The 18,319-nt window shown below is 42.4% G+C and overlaps 1 protein-coding gene across 4 annotated transcripts in view; it reads right to left on the bottom strand.

Annotated features, from left to right (window-relative positions):
* LOC308328224 (equilibrative nucleoside transporter 1-like) overlaps positions 1–15,316 on the bottom strand; it is a 50,953-nt gene extending 35,637 nt beyond the window's left edge. The window contains exons 1-2 of one of the 4 annotated variants that reach the window (XM_080781980.1): positions 15,091–15,316; positions 11,584–13,061 (exon numbers count right to left, since the gene is read on the bottom strand). In XM_080781980.1, the coding sequence (XP_080638106.1) occupies positions 12,082–13,061; positions 15,091–15,274 (1,164 nt within the window). In that variant the 5' untranslated portion in view covers positions 15,275–15,316 and the 3' untranslated portion in view covers positions 11,584–12,081. Of the gene's footprint in view, positions 1–5,885; positions 6,004–11,583; positions 13,062–15,090 lie in introns of those variants that run through there. The other 3 variants (XM_080781977.1, XM_080781974.1, XM_080781979.1) reach the window with 3 other exon arrangements.
* Between the last annotated feature and the right edge of the window lie 3,003 nt (positions 15,317–18,319).

Below are 18,319 nucleotides of genomic sequence, written 5' to 3'. Positions count from 1 at the left end.
TAGAGGGAACTCTGTCATTTCCAGACCGCTTCGGATGCAGGGCGGCTCGCCGGAACCGGGCCGGCACCCTGGCCACGTTCCTGTGGGTCTGGAACTTCCGGGGACCCCCAATGACCTCCACACGGAGTTGCGCAACTCACTTCTAAGACACCAATAGTTTCGACACAAAGTCTTCTTCAGGGTAATAATGGAATTATAAAAATGAAATGCTACCAAATAACACACAACACACAATGGATGAGAAACAAATATCTAAGCTATCATGTGCCCAGTTTAGGAAAAAGGAAGAGAGACCCAAAACAACTTTTGTTTTGAAAGGAAGGAAAGGAAGGAAACAAGTACTTCACATGTAAAAATCACACCTGTGTGAAGTAAGTGGTGCAACTCCGTGTGGGGTTCCCCAGGGGGGGAGGTTCCAGACCCACAGGAACGCACCCAGGGTGCCGGCCCGATTCCGGCGAGCCGCCCCGCGTCCGAAACGGTTGAGAAATGACAGGTGCGTGTGTTTGTGTGTGTTAGGTGCATGGTGAAAAACAACCATGCTGTTTTCGTGCTCAGACCCACCCACCCACATAGTCACTTAAGGAAGTGGTGCAACCACTTAAAAACGAAATTAAATTATATAAATAATAAATATGTCTTTACTATATTTAGTACACGGCTGAGAAAAGTGACACTCAAGTCCAACTTGGCTCGTAGGCCAGTGAAACACATCCATGTCTCAAATGAGTCTACTCTATGTATACTACTACTACTGTGAGTGGAATCGGTTGGTGCAGAGGCGTTGTTTACGTTTTGGTTTGTGCTGCTGGGTCATGGAAATCTGGATTATGACTTTATGAGTGTGTCGGGCAAGTCCGCTTGCTCATGCAGCCGTGGTGGGTCTACAATCCCCACACCCTGTCTCCCCGACTATATTAAGAAGGCTGTGGTTTTCGGAGGGAGCGCGAGGCTAGCCAGTTTCCGGAGCTGGACCACAGCAAACTTAGCACCACTGTCTTCTTGCCAGCACCAAAACACGTGCTTTATTTACTGTATACAACAACTGGAGATTTCAAATTGGTTTAAAGCCTATTTAACGTCATTCTCTCACTTTATGGTTTCTGGCTCTCTTTCTCTCCCCAGACTTGTTTATTGGCTTGGATTGAAGAAGGGGAACCCCAGGCAACACAAAAAGGACACAACCCTGGACGTGTTATTCCATAGAAGAGAGACGCAGCAGAGAGAGAAAGTGAGAGTGTGCAATGTGTGTGACAGAGATGGAAGCAGGGAGCGGGACCTGTGGCTGCATGTTTTCCACAGTTGCGGACAACTTGACCTATCCCTTCCTCTTGTTATTCCCCATCTGCGAGCCAGACAACAGACAGAGACAAGTAACCACTGCTGTGACTCGTCAAATGTTGCAGTTGGCTTTTATTTAATTCTACTTGAAACAAACCAGAGAGAAGAAGTATGAGGGTAGATGCAGCGTGTGAAACTACATGTGAATCTCAAAGTGTACATCTCTCATCCAAGGCTGAAGAACTATAGACACCAATATTTCTTGGCTCGATCTGTAGTCTGTAGCCACCTGTGGGATAGAATCTCTCATCATTCCCATAGTCATGTTTTAGCATTCAGGAATTTCAGGTATATAAGTTTAAGTTAACATTATCGTTATCTACATCTAAATAACTCTGTTAAGGTACCTACAGTACCGCTGCCACCCCGTCCGTACACTTCCTGCTAGCCCCATACAATTAGCTCTTACATAACTAAAGGAACTAAATGAGACAAATAAACATAGCAAATGTCTAATTCAAGAATATCCTGTAAAATATGTGGCATAAAAGGCAAGTGGTGGGGGAAAGGGGGAGTGCATAAGATTAAAAGGGGTGGAAGTGGCTTTGTGGCGACACACTGAGATTTAAGAAGACAGGGAGAGAAAGGAATTCCAATGGATGGCCTCTTTAACCTCTAAATGAGCTGTGAGAGAGAAAGAAAGAAAGAAAGAAAGAAAGAATCTTGTGGAGAACCAAGAGTCATTCCTCTAGCTTTAGGATTAACCTCAAAATTGACATTTGACAGACACGAAAATGAGAAAGAGAAAAGCCACCACCAAGCCAAGGAGGTCTGTGAGAATGAAATCCCCCCCCCCCCCCCCCCCCCTTTATTGTTTACCACACCCTTCAATGCCCAATGGACTGCAAGACTGGACAGGTCTGTCTCCCTGGATGGACCCACAATTCTTAATAATAATAAAAAAGGTCTGCCCAATTCCCCCCATGTACTGACAGTACTGGTGTACAGCTGGTCTGGGGAGGTTGTAGACAACTGGAATGATCCTCTTATACACAGATTCACACATTCAATCACACATCATCGATCCCAAGGGAAATTCAGTTTATTATAGCATGAAAGTCAGATAAGGTAAGACTAATAGTCACCAGCCACTTATTTTCACCTGCCACTGAGGAGTTTCACCAGGACGGCTTATACCATGTGCAGAGGAACAAACTATCCCTCCCAATAGTGACTCCTACAGGCCAACCTGTAGGACAGCAGGAGCAAGGTCTCAATCCCAGAAAATATGTGACGGCACCAAAGTGCACTCTGTGAACCCAAAATCAGATTTACCCCATTTATTGGGACACGTTGTGCTATTTGGACATTCTTCCCAGCAACACAGAAATCATGGATATACAAAATGCTTTGCACAATCTGAGGCACATGTTTTCTGTTACGACACACCCATTTGGTTTAGGACACTTTTAGGTCAGGATACAAAAATATTTGGGGGATTAACCTTTCTGTTCCATGGTGGTCTCTCTAACCACATGTTCATAGCAGTCAACTACATTATACTGTATCTAAGACGTGCAAAAATATTTTCCATGAATGAAACGTGTTGAAACCAATGTGAGTGTGACATAATGTATAAGACTATGTTCCAATCCCCATCGATCACCAGAGAAGCATGTCAGAATATTTTAAGTGCAACAGATGGGATATGAGTCTTTCAATCCATTTCAGCAGGTTTTAATTCTCTCCCCAACTCTCGCCTCTGGCAACATCTGCACAGAAATCCCTCTGGAGCTATTAGTTTTTAGTTCGTAAGATTGCATCATGTGTGTTGTGTATTTTGTTTGTGGCATTGTAAACTTGGTTATCGGGTAAAAGTGATATGCTGCTCTGCTCTTGGGCATGTTATGATGTTGGTCATGAATTTAGACGTACAGAGGCTCATATAAGAAGCTATTGTCTTTGCTAGCTTGAATGATTGACTCCTAACTAAATTATGTAGCTTCAGTGCAGTGACCTAGAACATGTACACACAAACAATCCTCAGTTAATTTAACTCACTGAGGGTGAGCATACAAATGTAATATGTACACTGTCAAAAGTAACAAATTGATAAATTAACAGTAAATTAAGACTAAATTGAGTCATCTACAGACTAGTAATACTTCTGTGTTGTGAATGACATCAACTTTAGCACGTTTCAGAATTCACAGGGTATATTTATGCATCATGGCTTCTGTTATCTGTATGCCAGTCAGCTGATTCCTGCTTCATGTAACACATCGGTATCAGTCTGACCTTGGTAGTACTTCTTGGCTAACAGCTACATACAGGCTAATAACATAAGGAGTGGGACTGTGTGTGTGTGTGTGTGTGTGTGTGTGTGTGTGTGTGTGTGTGTGTGTGTGTGTGTGTGCGCACGTGTGTGTGTGTGTGTGTGTGTGTGTGTGTGTGTGTGTGTGTGTGTGTGTGTGTGTGTGTGTGTGTGTGTGTGTGTGTGTGTGTGTGCGCGTGCGTGTGTGTGCGCACGCACGTGCACGTGTACATTTGTGTGCAGTGCATGTGTGTGCAATGTGCATATCATCTTAAATCACTGCTTTGGTCATTTCGCCATGGTCAACATATTGTGTAAATGCTATGATGACGTTGATCTTATGTGCATTTTAACTATATATTTAATTGCCATGGACTCACGGTGGGACACGACGGAGGCTCAAATATAAACTTACTCTGGATCCAATGCCTGTGACTTTGTGTCTTGGCCACTCCTAGGAAAAGATCCCCATCAGAATTCCTGACCACGGCCCACTGAGGCCTCACACATCCTGTTGGCTCCTCCAGAAACTGTCATTCTGTTGGCCAGGTCCAATATTAACGACAAACAGGCTTGCAAGTTGCAACCAAAGACAAGAGTGCCACCATTCTCATGTTTCCCTTGGCTTGCTTGCATCCATCGGCTATGCTGTTGAGACCTTCCAAAAAGCATTACTTCACTCCATGAGAGTCTGGGCTCAAAATAGAAACAACCTTGGATTTCGACTTTGCCCGCTTTTAACCACCTTTTATCACCTTCAATGCTGGATGCAACATTTCACAGTCAGCAAATGTCTCAAATATTGTAAATACCTTTGTCTCCACCTGTGAGACAGCATCTGGTCCTCAAGTATATAATAAGAACCTGAGCCAAATATTTTATTTTTTGTTTAAAAAGGGGGACAGTAGTATCTAGGTAATACGAAGCATTGGTGAGTTTTAGAGAACAGGCTCTGGACCATGCAGAGCTGAGCTAGGTAACGTGATGCTGCAGCAGCCAGCAGGCCCAGTATCATCAGTGTGTGTCACCTTGAGAATATCCGCAATGTGTGTGTGTGTGTGTGTGTGTGTGTGTGTGTGTGTGTGGGTCCAGAATCGGCCTCCATCGCCACCTGACGACCCACAAGGACCAATAAGGAGGACAGTCATACTCGGATACGAGTGACCGCCGATGATGATGATGGTGTGTGTGTGTGTGTGTGTGTGTGTGTGTGTGTGTGTGTGTGTGTGTGTGCGCGCGCGCGTGCGTGTGACAAGTTTAATGTGCAAGGAGGGAGATTGATATTTGATAGGATATGGGTAACATGTCCAGCAGACTCTACTGGACAAGTTACTGAAATAATTTGGTGACCCCCGAGGGGTCGTGACTCGTGACCCACAGGTTGAGAAACAGGCAGCTATGAAATACCCAAGAGGCCAAGACTTATACGACAATGATAACACAAATACTTAAAGATGGTGTAGGCCTATGTGAGCTATTTACATGATACGAGTAGTTTATAGTTCAGTGGGGTCTATTCGTGGATCTCTTTCATGGTATTCCCTGGTGTGTGCGTGCGTGTGTGTGTGTGTGTGTGTGTGTGTGTGTGTGTGTGTGTGTGTGTGTGTGTGTGTGTGTGTGTGTGTGTGTGTGTGTGTGTGTGTGTGTGTGTGTGTGTGTGCGTGCGTGTGTGTGCGCGTGTACGTGTTGTAGCACTCTAAACCTGCTGTGAAACACATGCAGTCAAATTTTGTACGAGAGTTTCAACTTCTGGCGTACTGGCAAAGTTGACTCCAATCTGCAAGATCACTATCTTTTCAACTTCCTCTACAGCTGTCAACTATCACAACATGTAGCAGCAGCCTATTTGTATCACCAAAACGACGCAGAGAGAGAGAGAGATAAATAGCTCAACACCAAACACGTATATGGTCACACGCACTAGCCCTGGTCCAGGTTCAGACAAGACAAGTCGCGCACCACCTGTCACTACGGGCCACAACAAGTTTAACGAACGCACTGCGATTTTGTGACCATTTGACCTTCATATGGTCCAGCGTGTCACCTTTTTCTATCTGAGCCATATTGCTGCGGCTTGCCGCATCACGTCATCAGGAAGGACAGTAGGACACATTCTTGAAAACTGATAACCCCGTCGTTTCTGTAACCGTAATATTGAGCTGAGCAAAGTGTTTGACAATTGGCATGGAAGAGGCAGAGCGACGCACCGCAGCTGTGTCAGCACAGCAATAGCGCAAAACAATTTGCTCTCCCGCCCTCCTTATCGCCGACGTAAAACAGACAGACTTACCCACATAAACTCTGCCCTGGAATGTCCGTCGCGTTTCCCACACCGCTTCATTGCGTAAGAAACAAGCTGGCTGCGAACATTTTCCCTTCTCTATCGATGCAGTTGGTGACAAAACTCATCATGCTGCATTCATTCAGCGGGCAGCAAGCGCAGCTCTGCAGAGGCAGCTATAGGGGGGCTTCTGACTGAGCTGCTGTCAGTCTCAAATTCAACACTTTCAGAGTTTTTGATTGATTGAAATATTTATTAACACTGACAGTGCAGAATTACAGTACATTTCAAGCACAAACTCAATACATAGACTGTTAACTGTGAGTGGACGACCCAATTAAGCATTGCACTTGTTTACAAGAGGGTCCACCTTGTTCAATTCATCAAAACATTTAGAGACTACAAATAGACAGAACAGAACAGGAATTCATCATAAAGGAGGTCAAAAGGGAAAAGAAACATATACAGTGAGGGGAAAAATGGGGGGGGATTCAGATTTTACGGGGGCCAGTTTCTAATTGCAGCCAAGTCAAGGGATTCGCATGTCTTAATGCATGTTGGTATAGGGCGTTCCACATTTTGGTGGCATAGGAGCGAAAATAATTTAGTCCCTTGTTTGTGCCGAATCTGGGTTGTACATCATAGTTCGTTGCACTCCCTCTGGTGTTGTGGGTGTGGACTTCGCTAACATTAATGAAGTATCTAGACAGGTACATGGGTATCTTGGTGGTGTATCGAATCTTGTGGACCAGACCCATTGCAAGATGCTGTACTCTGTCGTCGACCCTAAGCCATCCCAGCCTGTCAAAGTGGGCAGGGGTGAGGCCAAGTAGGAGCCTGACCAGTTTGTTTTGGGAAGTCTGGAGCCTAGTTTTAAGGGCCTTTGAGGTGCTGTGGTACCAGGAGGTGCATGCATAGTCAAAGAAACCTTGTATGAGGGCTCCTGTTAAGGTCTTCAAGGTGTTTTTGTTGACCAGTGAGGAGATCCTGTAAAGGAATCTTGTTCTTTGGTTGACCTTTTTGTATACGTTGGTGGCCATTTTATCACCGCAAAGATTGGCCTCCAGGATGTAATTTCATCTTTACGTGTGATAACATTGTCACCCACTCTAACCAAGAAGCCTTGCTGAGATTACTATTAGATCCAAAGAGAATGGATTCAGGGGGGGGGGGGGGGTGACGACAGTGTTCCATTCACCTCCACCATCTGTTCTCTCCCCTCCAGGTAGGATTGCATCCAGCTCACTGATGTGCTATCAAAACCAATTGCTTTTGATTGTTAACCAGTATGGAGTGGTTTACGGTCCAGCATGATCATGCCGCAGTATTTGCCAGCATCCACCTCATGTTTAATGTGGTTGCTCAAATAGAGAAGGCATGTGTCAGTGGAGTGGGATGTTTTGAAGCCAGGGCAGTGCAGTCAGTCCACCCAGCTTTTTACAAATCCTGGAATTTAATCCGTACTACGAGAATTACGCCATTGTACAATGTGCAGAGCCATTCATAATTGTGTAGGCCTATATAGGTCAAAGTTTTCTGGAAAACAAAGCGCAATTCAAGTCTGGGTTATTTAATCATTCATGTCAATTGAGGCCTGGCTGGCTGCAACTACAATAGCTGACAATCGGTTTAGGGTTATGTATTGTGTAATAAATACAGTAGGGCTATAGCCTATAACATGAAAGGTGATAAAATATGGCTTAGTCTATAAATTGAATATATTATACCGGTTAAGGAGTTGCTGCGAAGTTGAGTCTGGCATGTTGATGTAACTGTAAGTGATTTTCTTTGGTTAAAATAAGTGTTAATAAGCTCTTGTGATAATAGCTATGCATTGCATAGCTATTGCATGCATATATAGTGTTTGTTGCAGTAACAGCCTAACAGGAGTCTCCTCTCCAGCTTATTAAACATAAAATGCATATTCATAAGTAACGGAAACTGGGATACCAATTTTATCCAATTAGGATACAGTCAGTCAGGGCACAGATTAAACCAGTGTAGGTGAGGAGAGGACACAAAGAAATGGTCAGACAAAATTGGAACAGGAACATAAAAATTAAAATAGCATAAATAGCGACTCTCTCCTGATTGGCTGAAATGTTGTAACCTACCTGAAAATGTTTATTCCCCGCTGTTTATTAAAGAGCTGGAGAGACACTGACAGTGAGACTCATGTTACTGAACAAACAGCAATGATTACTATCACAATATAGTGATTTAAACTTCTAATAAAAAACCTTTTTTAAACCAAAAATATCACTTACACTATACCTTTAAAATGTTCAATCCTTGTATACCCAACATGACAATACCATTTGGACAAGATCATTTGCTTCTCATTCTGAAGGTAAAAACCTTTGAAGTTAGTTGAAGTCATACTGTCATAGTGCCAGGCCCATCTTGCCTGGGGTGACCAGGGGCTGATGTCACGATGACCTGGGGGGCTTGCCTGGGATGACCAACCAACCAAAATACACACTGACAGGAAATGCTAGATTCTATAGTTGACTGCGACCTGAGGTCGCAATTAACCTAGTCCTAGAGACCTAGGGGCTGTATTTTGCGTGTCTTAAGTACCAGGTCTTATTACCTAACTTGAGTAAACTAAAGACCTGGAAATTGTTGTCACGCATCAGCGCATCACATCCATTAGGTGACCTGACACCTTCCAGTTGTGTACAGTACAATAAAACCATGACTCAAATTACAGCTTAGTTATATTAACAGGCCAATTAACCCAGGCAAGCTCTGCAAGTGTCTGCCAACGCAAAGTTTCGCTCATCAAGCTTGACTGGTTCTATTCTGCAAACTGGATATTAACCCATTTTGGGTGGGAACCCCTTTTGGTGTTTTAGAATTTAGCTATTGAAAAATAGCAGATCTACAAGCTTGTAGGTCTGCTTTTCTTTTTTTTTATCGTGAAAATGTGTCGCAAATTTGGAATATATATTTTTTTGCTTCTGGGAAGTCCCTGGAACAACATATTTTCAGATGGAGGTCGGCGGCCAAATACAGATAATTCTGGGGGTCCTTGGCATGAAATTGTAGAGCGCCACGGACATAGAAACATAGGTTTTTCAGAAAACTGTCATAATTTAGAACATTTGTAGAATCGTTCCCAGGTCAACATGGGTTAAGGTTGAGTTGGATAACAATTTGAAGCCTGTTTAAAGCAGTTCTGACTGGCATGTGTTGACCAGAGAGGTGACAGGCTGGTCAGATCTGTCCCTGACAACTTGACAGTGCGGCGGGAGATGGATACGGATTAGGCCAGTCGGGCGGGCAAGTCTGGACAGGCACACACAATGGAATCAATTCTGCAACGTCACGTCAACACAAGGCTTTGCATGGAAACGACCGCAAGTCGCCACCTCCCCACGTTCTCCGCTCACGCCTTGGCGTTTATGAAAATGACCAGTGAGAAACTAAATCCTCTTGCCTGGAACACGAGCACGCAACACTTCCACCGGTTCATGATGTCACGAATGGATATGCTGCATATCTCGGTCTTGAAGTTTGTGTCGTGTTGTGCAATGATGAAAACCTGCCATGGAGAGCCAGTTTTTTTGGTTTGTTTTTGAAGCACAAAGCCCTCTTCGGTGCTTTATAATGTCATTATTGTATAACAGGCTTTGTGCAGAAATGTAGATATATGTAAAAAAGTATCTGAAGGACAATGTGTGTGCTGGTAATTGCTCCAACTTTAAAAACAACTTTTCCAATGCTCTTTGGCCACTCAGAATAGCCAAATGGCATTGATCGCGCCTCCAGGTCTTTAGTTTACTCAAGTTAGGTAATAAGACCTGGTACTTAAGACACGCAAAATACAGCCCCTTGACTCTTAAAATTTGAGAAACAGGCTTGACATGACAAATGGGCTCGAGTTCCATGGCCATGCAGACAATACATTTGTCATATCACTTGTGGTTTAGCTGAAATAGTTTAACCACTTAAGCCCTAGTGGCCAGCTCAGTGGCCTTGTGGTTAGAGTGTCCGCCCTGAGACTGGGAGGTCGGGGTTCGATCCCCGGCCGGGTCATACCAAAGACTCTAAAAATGGGACCCAGTGCCTCCCTGCTTGACACTCAGCATCAAGGGTTGGATTGGGGGTAAGTCCCTGCGACATACTAGGCTACTAAATGTCCAGGGAGTGTACATCAAGCTGCCTCACGCTACAGAAACAGGAGATAGGCTCCTGCCCTCGTCACGGCTACTTACTTTACTTAAACCCTATAGCCTATACTTCATTGTCAAAAAAATGACAGAAGATATGAGCTAAAATGCACTCATTATAGATGGGCTAAGAAATAAATAGAAAATAAACATATTTGTTCACCATAACTCCCACCCACGCCAGAGAGACATGTGCATGGCGGAGGATGTCATACCTCCCACTTCAGCAAGGGGATAAATCCACTATAGCAATAATTTGATTGATTCCAGACCCTCGCCTCTATGCACAATTCTCTGGACCACCACACCCAAGCATGAGCCAAAGTGCATTTGGAATCCACTCAAATATTTCTCAGAGCTTGGCCTGTTTGTTTGGAGTCCTAGGGTGTTGTATATGAATAACTCAATATTGAGTTATGTAAGAGAGTGACAACAGAATTCCTGATGATTGTTGAAATGCAAAAAAGGATTCCTGTTCCTCTACATGTCATCATGTGGTTTTTTTCTTTCTTTCCCTCTCCAACATGCACACAGACCTGCCACCCCCTGCCTTTAATCCAAAGTGACACAGCACAGTTTCTGGCCTGACCCAATTGAAGAAAATCCCTTCAATTCACTTCAATAATTAGCAAGTAACTTCATTTCACATAAGATTAACCTTTTTTTGTCCTTCTCTCAGAAAGAAAGCGGGGCAGTCTGGCCAGACTTAGGACCTGTGTCAACCCATTCTGCTTAGCACGCCTCTTATGCCCCGTTAGTACATAATCTAGTTGCATAAATGATAACCCAAACTAGTTCAGCCCAGAAAGGTTTAGCTATACCTTAGAATAGATAAACTGATATGATCTTTTATCGACCTTGAGATAGGCCTACAGTAGTTCTGAATCTTTGACCTATGTTTCAAATTAGTTTAACCATTGAGACATCTAATTAAAATAAGTTTATTGTCTTTTCTAAGCCCAGATTTGAGCCATTATGTGGAAAACCCTTCCCGGGGGTCAACAGAGTGCTTGGTGGTCTTGTGTCTATGGGAATGGTTGTGTAACCAGATTTAACACAATTGTTGGTTCAGCATTTTGGCTGCAGGTTCACAAAAGGTCAAGCGCCATCATTAGCCGTTTAGCTTCACAAACTAAAATGAGAATGTTTCCAAACTGTCACATTCCTATAGGCAGGCTCCCGTTTAAATGAGACCACCCGGGTCTTCTAATAGTTTTCCCTTTTTAGGGCCCCTTACACAGTTCACAAGACCATGAATGAGTGGTTCAAGTGGTGATATGAAGAGCTGATTTATGCGTTATGCCTGAAAAATATATATGAAAATAGCACAGAACAACTGTTGCCCAAAGTATCCTAGAGATTCTGGACATCTATTTTTTTTTACAAAGTTATCCATCATCCATCCATCTTCAACCACTTATCCGTAGTCAGCTCCTTGTCGCAAGCAAGGACAGATGCAAATAATTCATGCAACTTTATTTGACACAAAATGTAACAATACATTTTCCACACAATATATTTTCTTGAAAAAGGCGGCGGTAAAGAAGCTACCAGCCATTAGATCAATCTCTGATTAGAATGCCACAGCTAATTCTCAAACTCAGCAATACAGTTGTTTTAAAGACCCAATACGGAGCCCCAATGGCCTATTATGTCATTCTTGAATTGATTATTTGATTCTTATTTTCTTTTAATAATTTGCATCGTCTTCCATTTTTTACCTAGTCATACTAGCCTGACAACTGAATTTTCATTTTGTTTCACTTCATTATTCAGAATCAGAACAGGTTTTTTTTGATGTACCGGTATGTATAAACTAACATTTAACACAAAAGCTGTAGGGCGCACCACCATCCTGTCATTCTGCAAAGATCTGAAATAAAACTGCCTAATGTGTGCCAGTGTTAAAAAACTTTCAGCCAGCCTACCAAAAACCGAGCAAGAGCTCGACGCACGGAACACATTGGGGAAGAGAACGATAAGTTTCAGGTAAACCGTTTTGACAAAGCAGCCCTTTATGCTGTATATGTTCATCTTGTTTGACTGTGAGTCATTAAATGGTACTTAAGGTGTACACTTTGAATAAAGTCTCTGCCACAGACTTCACACTTGTAGGGTCTCTCTCCTGTGTGAGTCCTCATGTGTTTCTTCAAATGCCCGCTGTGGGTGAAGCCTTTATTGCACAAAGTACAGCAGTAGGGTTTCTCCCCTGTATGTATCCTCATGTGTATTTTCAGATCCCCGCTCCGGCTACATTCTTTGCCACAAAGAGGACAGCAATGCAATTTTACTCCTACATGACTGGCCATGTGATCCGTCAAAGCAGTGATGCTGAGGAAATGTCTGTTGCAAACTTGACAATTTCTCGTGTCCATGTGAGATTTAACGTGAGCAGCGAGATTGGCCGTGGATTCAAAGTTGTTTCCGCACACGCCACAAAGGACCTCGCCGTAATTTGAATGTATGCGATTAACATGATTTACCAAGTACCGTTTATAGGAGAAAGACTTCCCGCACAAATGGCAACAATGATTAGATGTGTCTGACCTTCCACTGGGCAACTCCACCAATTTGCTAGCGGTGCCAGGAGACCTCTGTCCATTCACTATCTGAGCTTGCACCAATTCAGATCGATTTAGACTTGATGGCGAGCGTTCAATCTCACAATCACCGTTTTCAACATGGGGTTCAGAAGCAGCAGATATTGGCTGCAGTCTGTAGCGTATCATCTCAGTTTCCTGCATCTCATGAAACTGCCCTTGGTTTGCATAGTTTGACACGTGAGGTGGCAAAGATTGAGTTGTTTCTTGTTCAGTTTTCACTGAAGCAGAGAGGTAGAGGGTTGTAGCTTCCCTAACCTCTTGAAGGGGCTCTCCGTGTTCACTGCTCCAGAGGTCCTGACGTTCCTCTTTCACGTCAGGAGGTCCTGGGGATTTGGGGCTCTGCTCCTGCTCACAATGTTGCTGTTCAGGGATGACCTCATCTTTACAGATGGAGACCTGAGAGGAGCCTGGTGAGAGAGAGAGAGAGAGAGAGAGAGAGAGAGAGAGAGAGAGAGAGAGAAAGAATATAAACAACTTCCTTTGGATATAAGGCTTCAGAAACCTGCCTTAAATGTTATTCACAAACATGTTCAGTGATGTAAGTACGGTAGGTTTTCAATGTAATGAGTCCCGGGATGCAGGGTCTTTTAGATGAGTCCCAGGGACATTTTATGCGTCCCACTTCAACGACGTTAGGAGTCATATTTTGCAATTTTTACAAATTGCAGCATTTAACTCATTAAATTCATTTCATATGGTTATAATGTAGTTATATTTATGTAGAAAACAGAAGAAGAAATGATTATATACAACTAAAGCTAGCAAAATAAACTAGAATCAAAAACAGTACAGTAGTACAGTAGTGCATCCCGCCGTGGATGCAGAGGTTGTTGTTTTATTGCGTCCCTTAACAATAAACAGCATTTTGGGAATGCAAAATGCATCCTATTTTAAGCTCTGCGTGTTGCTTCACGCAGGGATTCGTAGGTTAAAATAAAGACGCCTTTACTTCTTCTGTGATGTCGGAAAAAAGACCTGCACCCGCAGTCAGTAAGACAAAGGTGACAAAAGGCACACACATCCTGTTCCGGGCTACTGTAAGTCCTGGATCAAAAATTCAACATGAAAAATAAAACCACACCAGAATACTGGGTGTCGTGTGCACGATGGCAGCAGCATTCTGGTGTGCATATTGTATTGTGTGCCTTTTGTCAACACCTTTTCCACCTTTGTCTTACTGACTGCTATACATACAAAAGTGATTGACTGCCTGCATGCGTAGGGTTGTACAGTAGTTGTACAGTTAGTGCCCTCTTTCCGGCAGGTGGTGGGCACTACCACACTAGCTGGTGTGGTGAAATAAGTGCCAAAGATGTGGCACATGCTTTCCATTGTGAATATTCAGACGGGCCTGTGAGGCTCGCCACGGAAATTAAACTGTCCCTGCATCTGGACATGCCACAAACCATCTCTCTCTCTTCTGCGTGGGTTTGGCGGAGAACTATTATAAAAGATCCTTTGTGTTTTAATGACTTCCCACACACTTTGCTGCGGAAATAACTTAGTCTGTTGTGTGATATTGTGGCTCTGTGTCTCCCTCAACCTACTGTGTTCTGAATTTGTTGCTGCAGGAGCGGAGTTGGATCTTGCTCACAGTCACCATTGCTTTCCACAGATTGAAGAGATGCCCACCCTCTTGTTATTGTGTCAGAATTTGTTTGTATATATCCCACTTCACAAGTCTTTGTAGAGCAACCTGCTGTACATAAGCTTAGCTTACCTACTAAATGCACCTAATGGTCTATAAGCTTTCTTACTTAGTAGTATTTGTTTTTTTTATGGTGGCTCCTGGGATGCAGCCAGCCAGGGAGCTGGATGTCCTGTTCATGAAATGGATTGTCACAACAACTTTTACATTTACTGCAAAAGTCATTATTAAATTGACCCATCAAGTAACTCACCACAACAACAACAAAAAAGCATGGCATTATTATAAGCGGAAATAGCAAAAAGTGGACTTTTCTGATGAATATTCACGTGTCATGGCCCTATTCTTCTAGCAGGGGTATAGAACTAAATGTGACATTGTTTTATCCAGGTCTTTAAGAAATGAAATGGATGGTCACAATTAAGTTTTACTTTTACTGCAAAAGTCATTAAATTGACCTATGAAGTGACACCATCACTGACTGCTTAATTTACCCACTTAGTTACTACATAATTACAGTAAATCGATATTCATCAATGTCTTCATTAGCTCCGTTTAGATATGAGGTTCCAAACGGAGCTATATGTCTTCATATTGTCTGCATGTTGTCACAACAATGTAGATTGTAGCCAAAGTCCATATGTCTAAGTTAAATCAACGTAAAAGGTCAAAAGGGGATAAAAGTGGTAGAAGTTTTCACTTGTTGAAATATGCATATAAAAACATTACTCCCCAATTTAATCATAATTTACGTGATACATTGCTGCATGGGCCAAATGTAAACGTACCTGCTGCTGTTTGCAGAGCACTTTGAATCAACAGCAGCTTTCTTTGACGTTCAATCTCCTGTTTAGACCGAAAAATCTCATTTTCGTACTCTATTAGGGTCCTCTCAAATGCTCCAAATATCTCCACAGCAGTGGCTGTCAGTCGCTGATTGACAAATGCTTTCAGTATTTCAGTTTTAGACATTTCGACGCGTATTAAATGTTGTATTTTAGGCAGGAAAAAAAGCGAAACTGTGCCGGAACCCGGAAGATTAGTACCGGAAGATAAATAAATGATACCGAATGTACTATGATTACACAACGGGATGCTGCCCTCTACAGTTGTTAGAGCGCATAACCGACTCGGTCGAGACTCAGCATTGCAAGTGCAACATTATTTAAAAGAAATGTCAAAACAAAAAGAATATTGCATAATAAAAGTCAGAAAGCAAAAATAATAATACCTAGCACCTGTAGACATACAATAAAAAGATACAGAACAATGAAAGTAGTACAAAATGTGTATTAGTGCTTTTTTCCCCTCCATTATTTAGCCCACGCTCATGTTCCTGCACAATTCAAAGGCCAAAAACATGTCTCCTGCAACCAAAGTCTGGGTCCCAACCATAGACTGTAAAAAATCCCAACCAGGGGTCCCAAGGTCCCAACCCAGTTTGTGCACCACGTGAGTAGGGCAGGCACACACTTTATTCCAAAGCTAATAAGCCTATCGGGGCAGTTGTTCTCAAAGTGATGCAGGTACGGTCGCCCCTTTTCCATCTCGCCTCACTAGTCTACCTAGCTGTGTAAATAACAAACATAATTAATGTTGGTGATTATTATAAAAGGTATTATCATATTAATTTATTATTGTTGAGTTCACTCTGTATATCCATGGGCATAATAATAGCATGCATGATGCAATTACAAAACATGGGCTACATGGAAGAAATGTGTTTAATAAAAACGAAATAAAACCTAAATTAACTTAATTAAGCAGTCACCGTCTCAGTCTCATGTTATTCTATATAACATTATAACATACCGTACTCTTAGTATAGAGATCGACTACTATACAATCAAATACATCTGTATACAAGATAATTTCAGATTTCAGAGACGGAGGGAAATACTAAACCAAACTAGGGGTCCTTGAAATTAAAATGTTATGAACCATTGCTTTAATGTTCCTTTATTAAAGTGGGCTCCTCTTTGATCTCAAATTAATAGTAGTAGGCCTATATGCATCTCCAGCACTTGGACATGGAATACTACTGTGTAGGCTGTAGATGGAGCTGTTGAGCTGTGGAGGTTTGTTGAGCTTTGGTTTAGGGCAGTGATATTCAACTTGTGGCCCCAAATCTGACCCCTCTGAGCTTTCTTGTGGCCCCAGGCTGGAACACAATACACATTCCACTGTAAGAATAAATGTTTAAATGTATCTATTCTTGGAAGGTTGGCTATACATATATGACTATTTAGAATGTTTTTCAAACCGTTAAAGGTTGATTAGCCATTAAGAATTAAATTAGGTTAACCATCCATGTTACTATTTAGAATCGAGGAATTTCAGACTCACTCAAGGTCCCACATAATAACATACCGTAATCTATTCCTCTCGATTGAGATTTACGACAATATTACCAAAACCACATTATAAGGCAAAGCAGACAGAATCAAATCTATTCTTACCTACCAATCACAAGGTGTAAGCCAGTTGTTACTTGTTACGTCCCCACCAAAGAGGTCCAGGTGTTATTTTGAGCAAAAGCTCCTTATTGGCTATTTCCACCATAAGCCCTAAATTAATTGCATTGAATTGAATGGGGCTATGGGGTGTTGTGCTAATTCGCTTATTTCCATCGCTCAAGATATATTTTTTTGTATATATCCTCTAATAATATCCCAAGCTGCACACTTTATACTACTTATTTCGATGGAAATAAGCGAATTAGCACAACACCCCATAGCCCCATTCACTTCCCATTTAATTCAATGCAATTCATTTCATTGTTAGGGGAAATAGCCAATACAAGTTTTTGCACAAAAAAACACTTGGACACCTTTGAGCATGGGATTATCCTTTAACAGTCTTGATTAGCCATTTTTATGAAGACCAACTACAAGGTCACCGTTCATACAGTCTCCATAATAGTAAAGTGTCACTATACCTGCACTAACCGTGCAAATCCAGATATGAGCATTAAGAAACCACACGCTGCTCGAGCTGTGAAGATCAGAAGACAAGATAAGTGCTTCACGCCTTCTATTAGACTATAGCACACACACACACACACACACACACACACACACACACACACACACACACACACACACACACACACACACACACACACACATACACACACACACGCAGCCATTGTGTTTGTGATATAGCCTACTGTATGGACCCAGAGTCTGAAATAAAGATTGAATAACAAATGTCTTGACAAACCCGAGGCTATATTCATTGGAGATTGACAGTAATGTTAGTATTAGTAAATAACTAAAAAGTAGTTTTGGAGAAAAGCATTTAAATGGAAACTTGTCAACCGCAGGATGTGGTTAGAGACGTCATTTCTCATAGATCTGCTGTGTAGCATTTGGGTTTTCCTGAAAGTGAAGTTGTTATCTTCTGATCTAGAGTGAGTGTATTGGCTTAAAAATAAAATTAAGATCCTATAGATAAAGGCCAATGGTTGGTGACAGTTGGTGACAAAAATGTTGCTCTTTACTCTGATGAAGGTCTAACGACCGAAACCCGGCCTTGAGTCGGTCTTATACCACAGTTGACCAGAACCGTGCATAAAGACTCCACATTTGGGCAGAAAAGGGACGCAGACATAATGGGTGGGGCATCCATTTCCAACTTGCATCGTTCCAAGTAGGCCAGTGCCCAACGGGCACCGCTGTAGTGTCTATAAAGACTGACTGAGGTCCATTAATTTGTTTAAGCAGTGCAGGTTTAGTCAGTGTACTGAGGTTTTTTCATGTCTCTTTGGTGTCATGTAGTCTGTGACACAAACTTAGCATCCACATTATGGTCATTTAAACATTAAATCCTTTGAGAAATGAACAAAAGTTGACCAGTTAGACACTGCTCAGAGCACTTTTCCTGCAGGCTGAGCAGAGTTCTTTTAAAAGTTGAGAATAGTTTAACCTTTTTTCAGAATTGTGTTCTGTCCAATCAGGATTTAGTGTCTCTCTGTGGCGCGCTGTGAGCTTCCGTCACAGAAGCACACTACCACCA

The sequence above is a fragment of the Protomyctophum bolini genome (genome assembly GCF_963924005.1).
Source record: "Protomyctophum bolini genome assembly, chromosome: 14".
Lineage (NCBI taxonomy): Eukaryota > Metazoa > Chordata > Actinopteri > Myctophiformes > Myctophidae > Protomyctophum > Protomyctophum bolini.
Note: the sequence above shows the minus strand (reverse complement) of the source record. Positions and strands in the feature narration are given on the sequence as shown.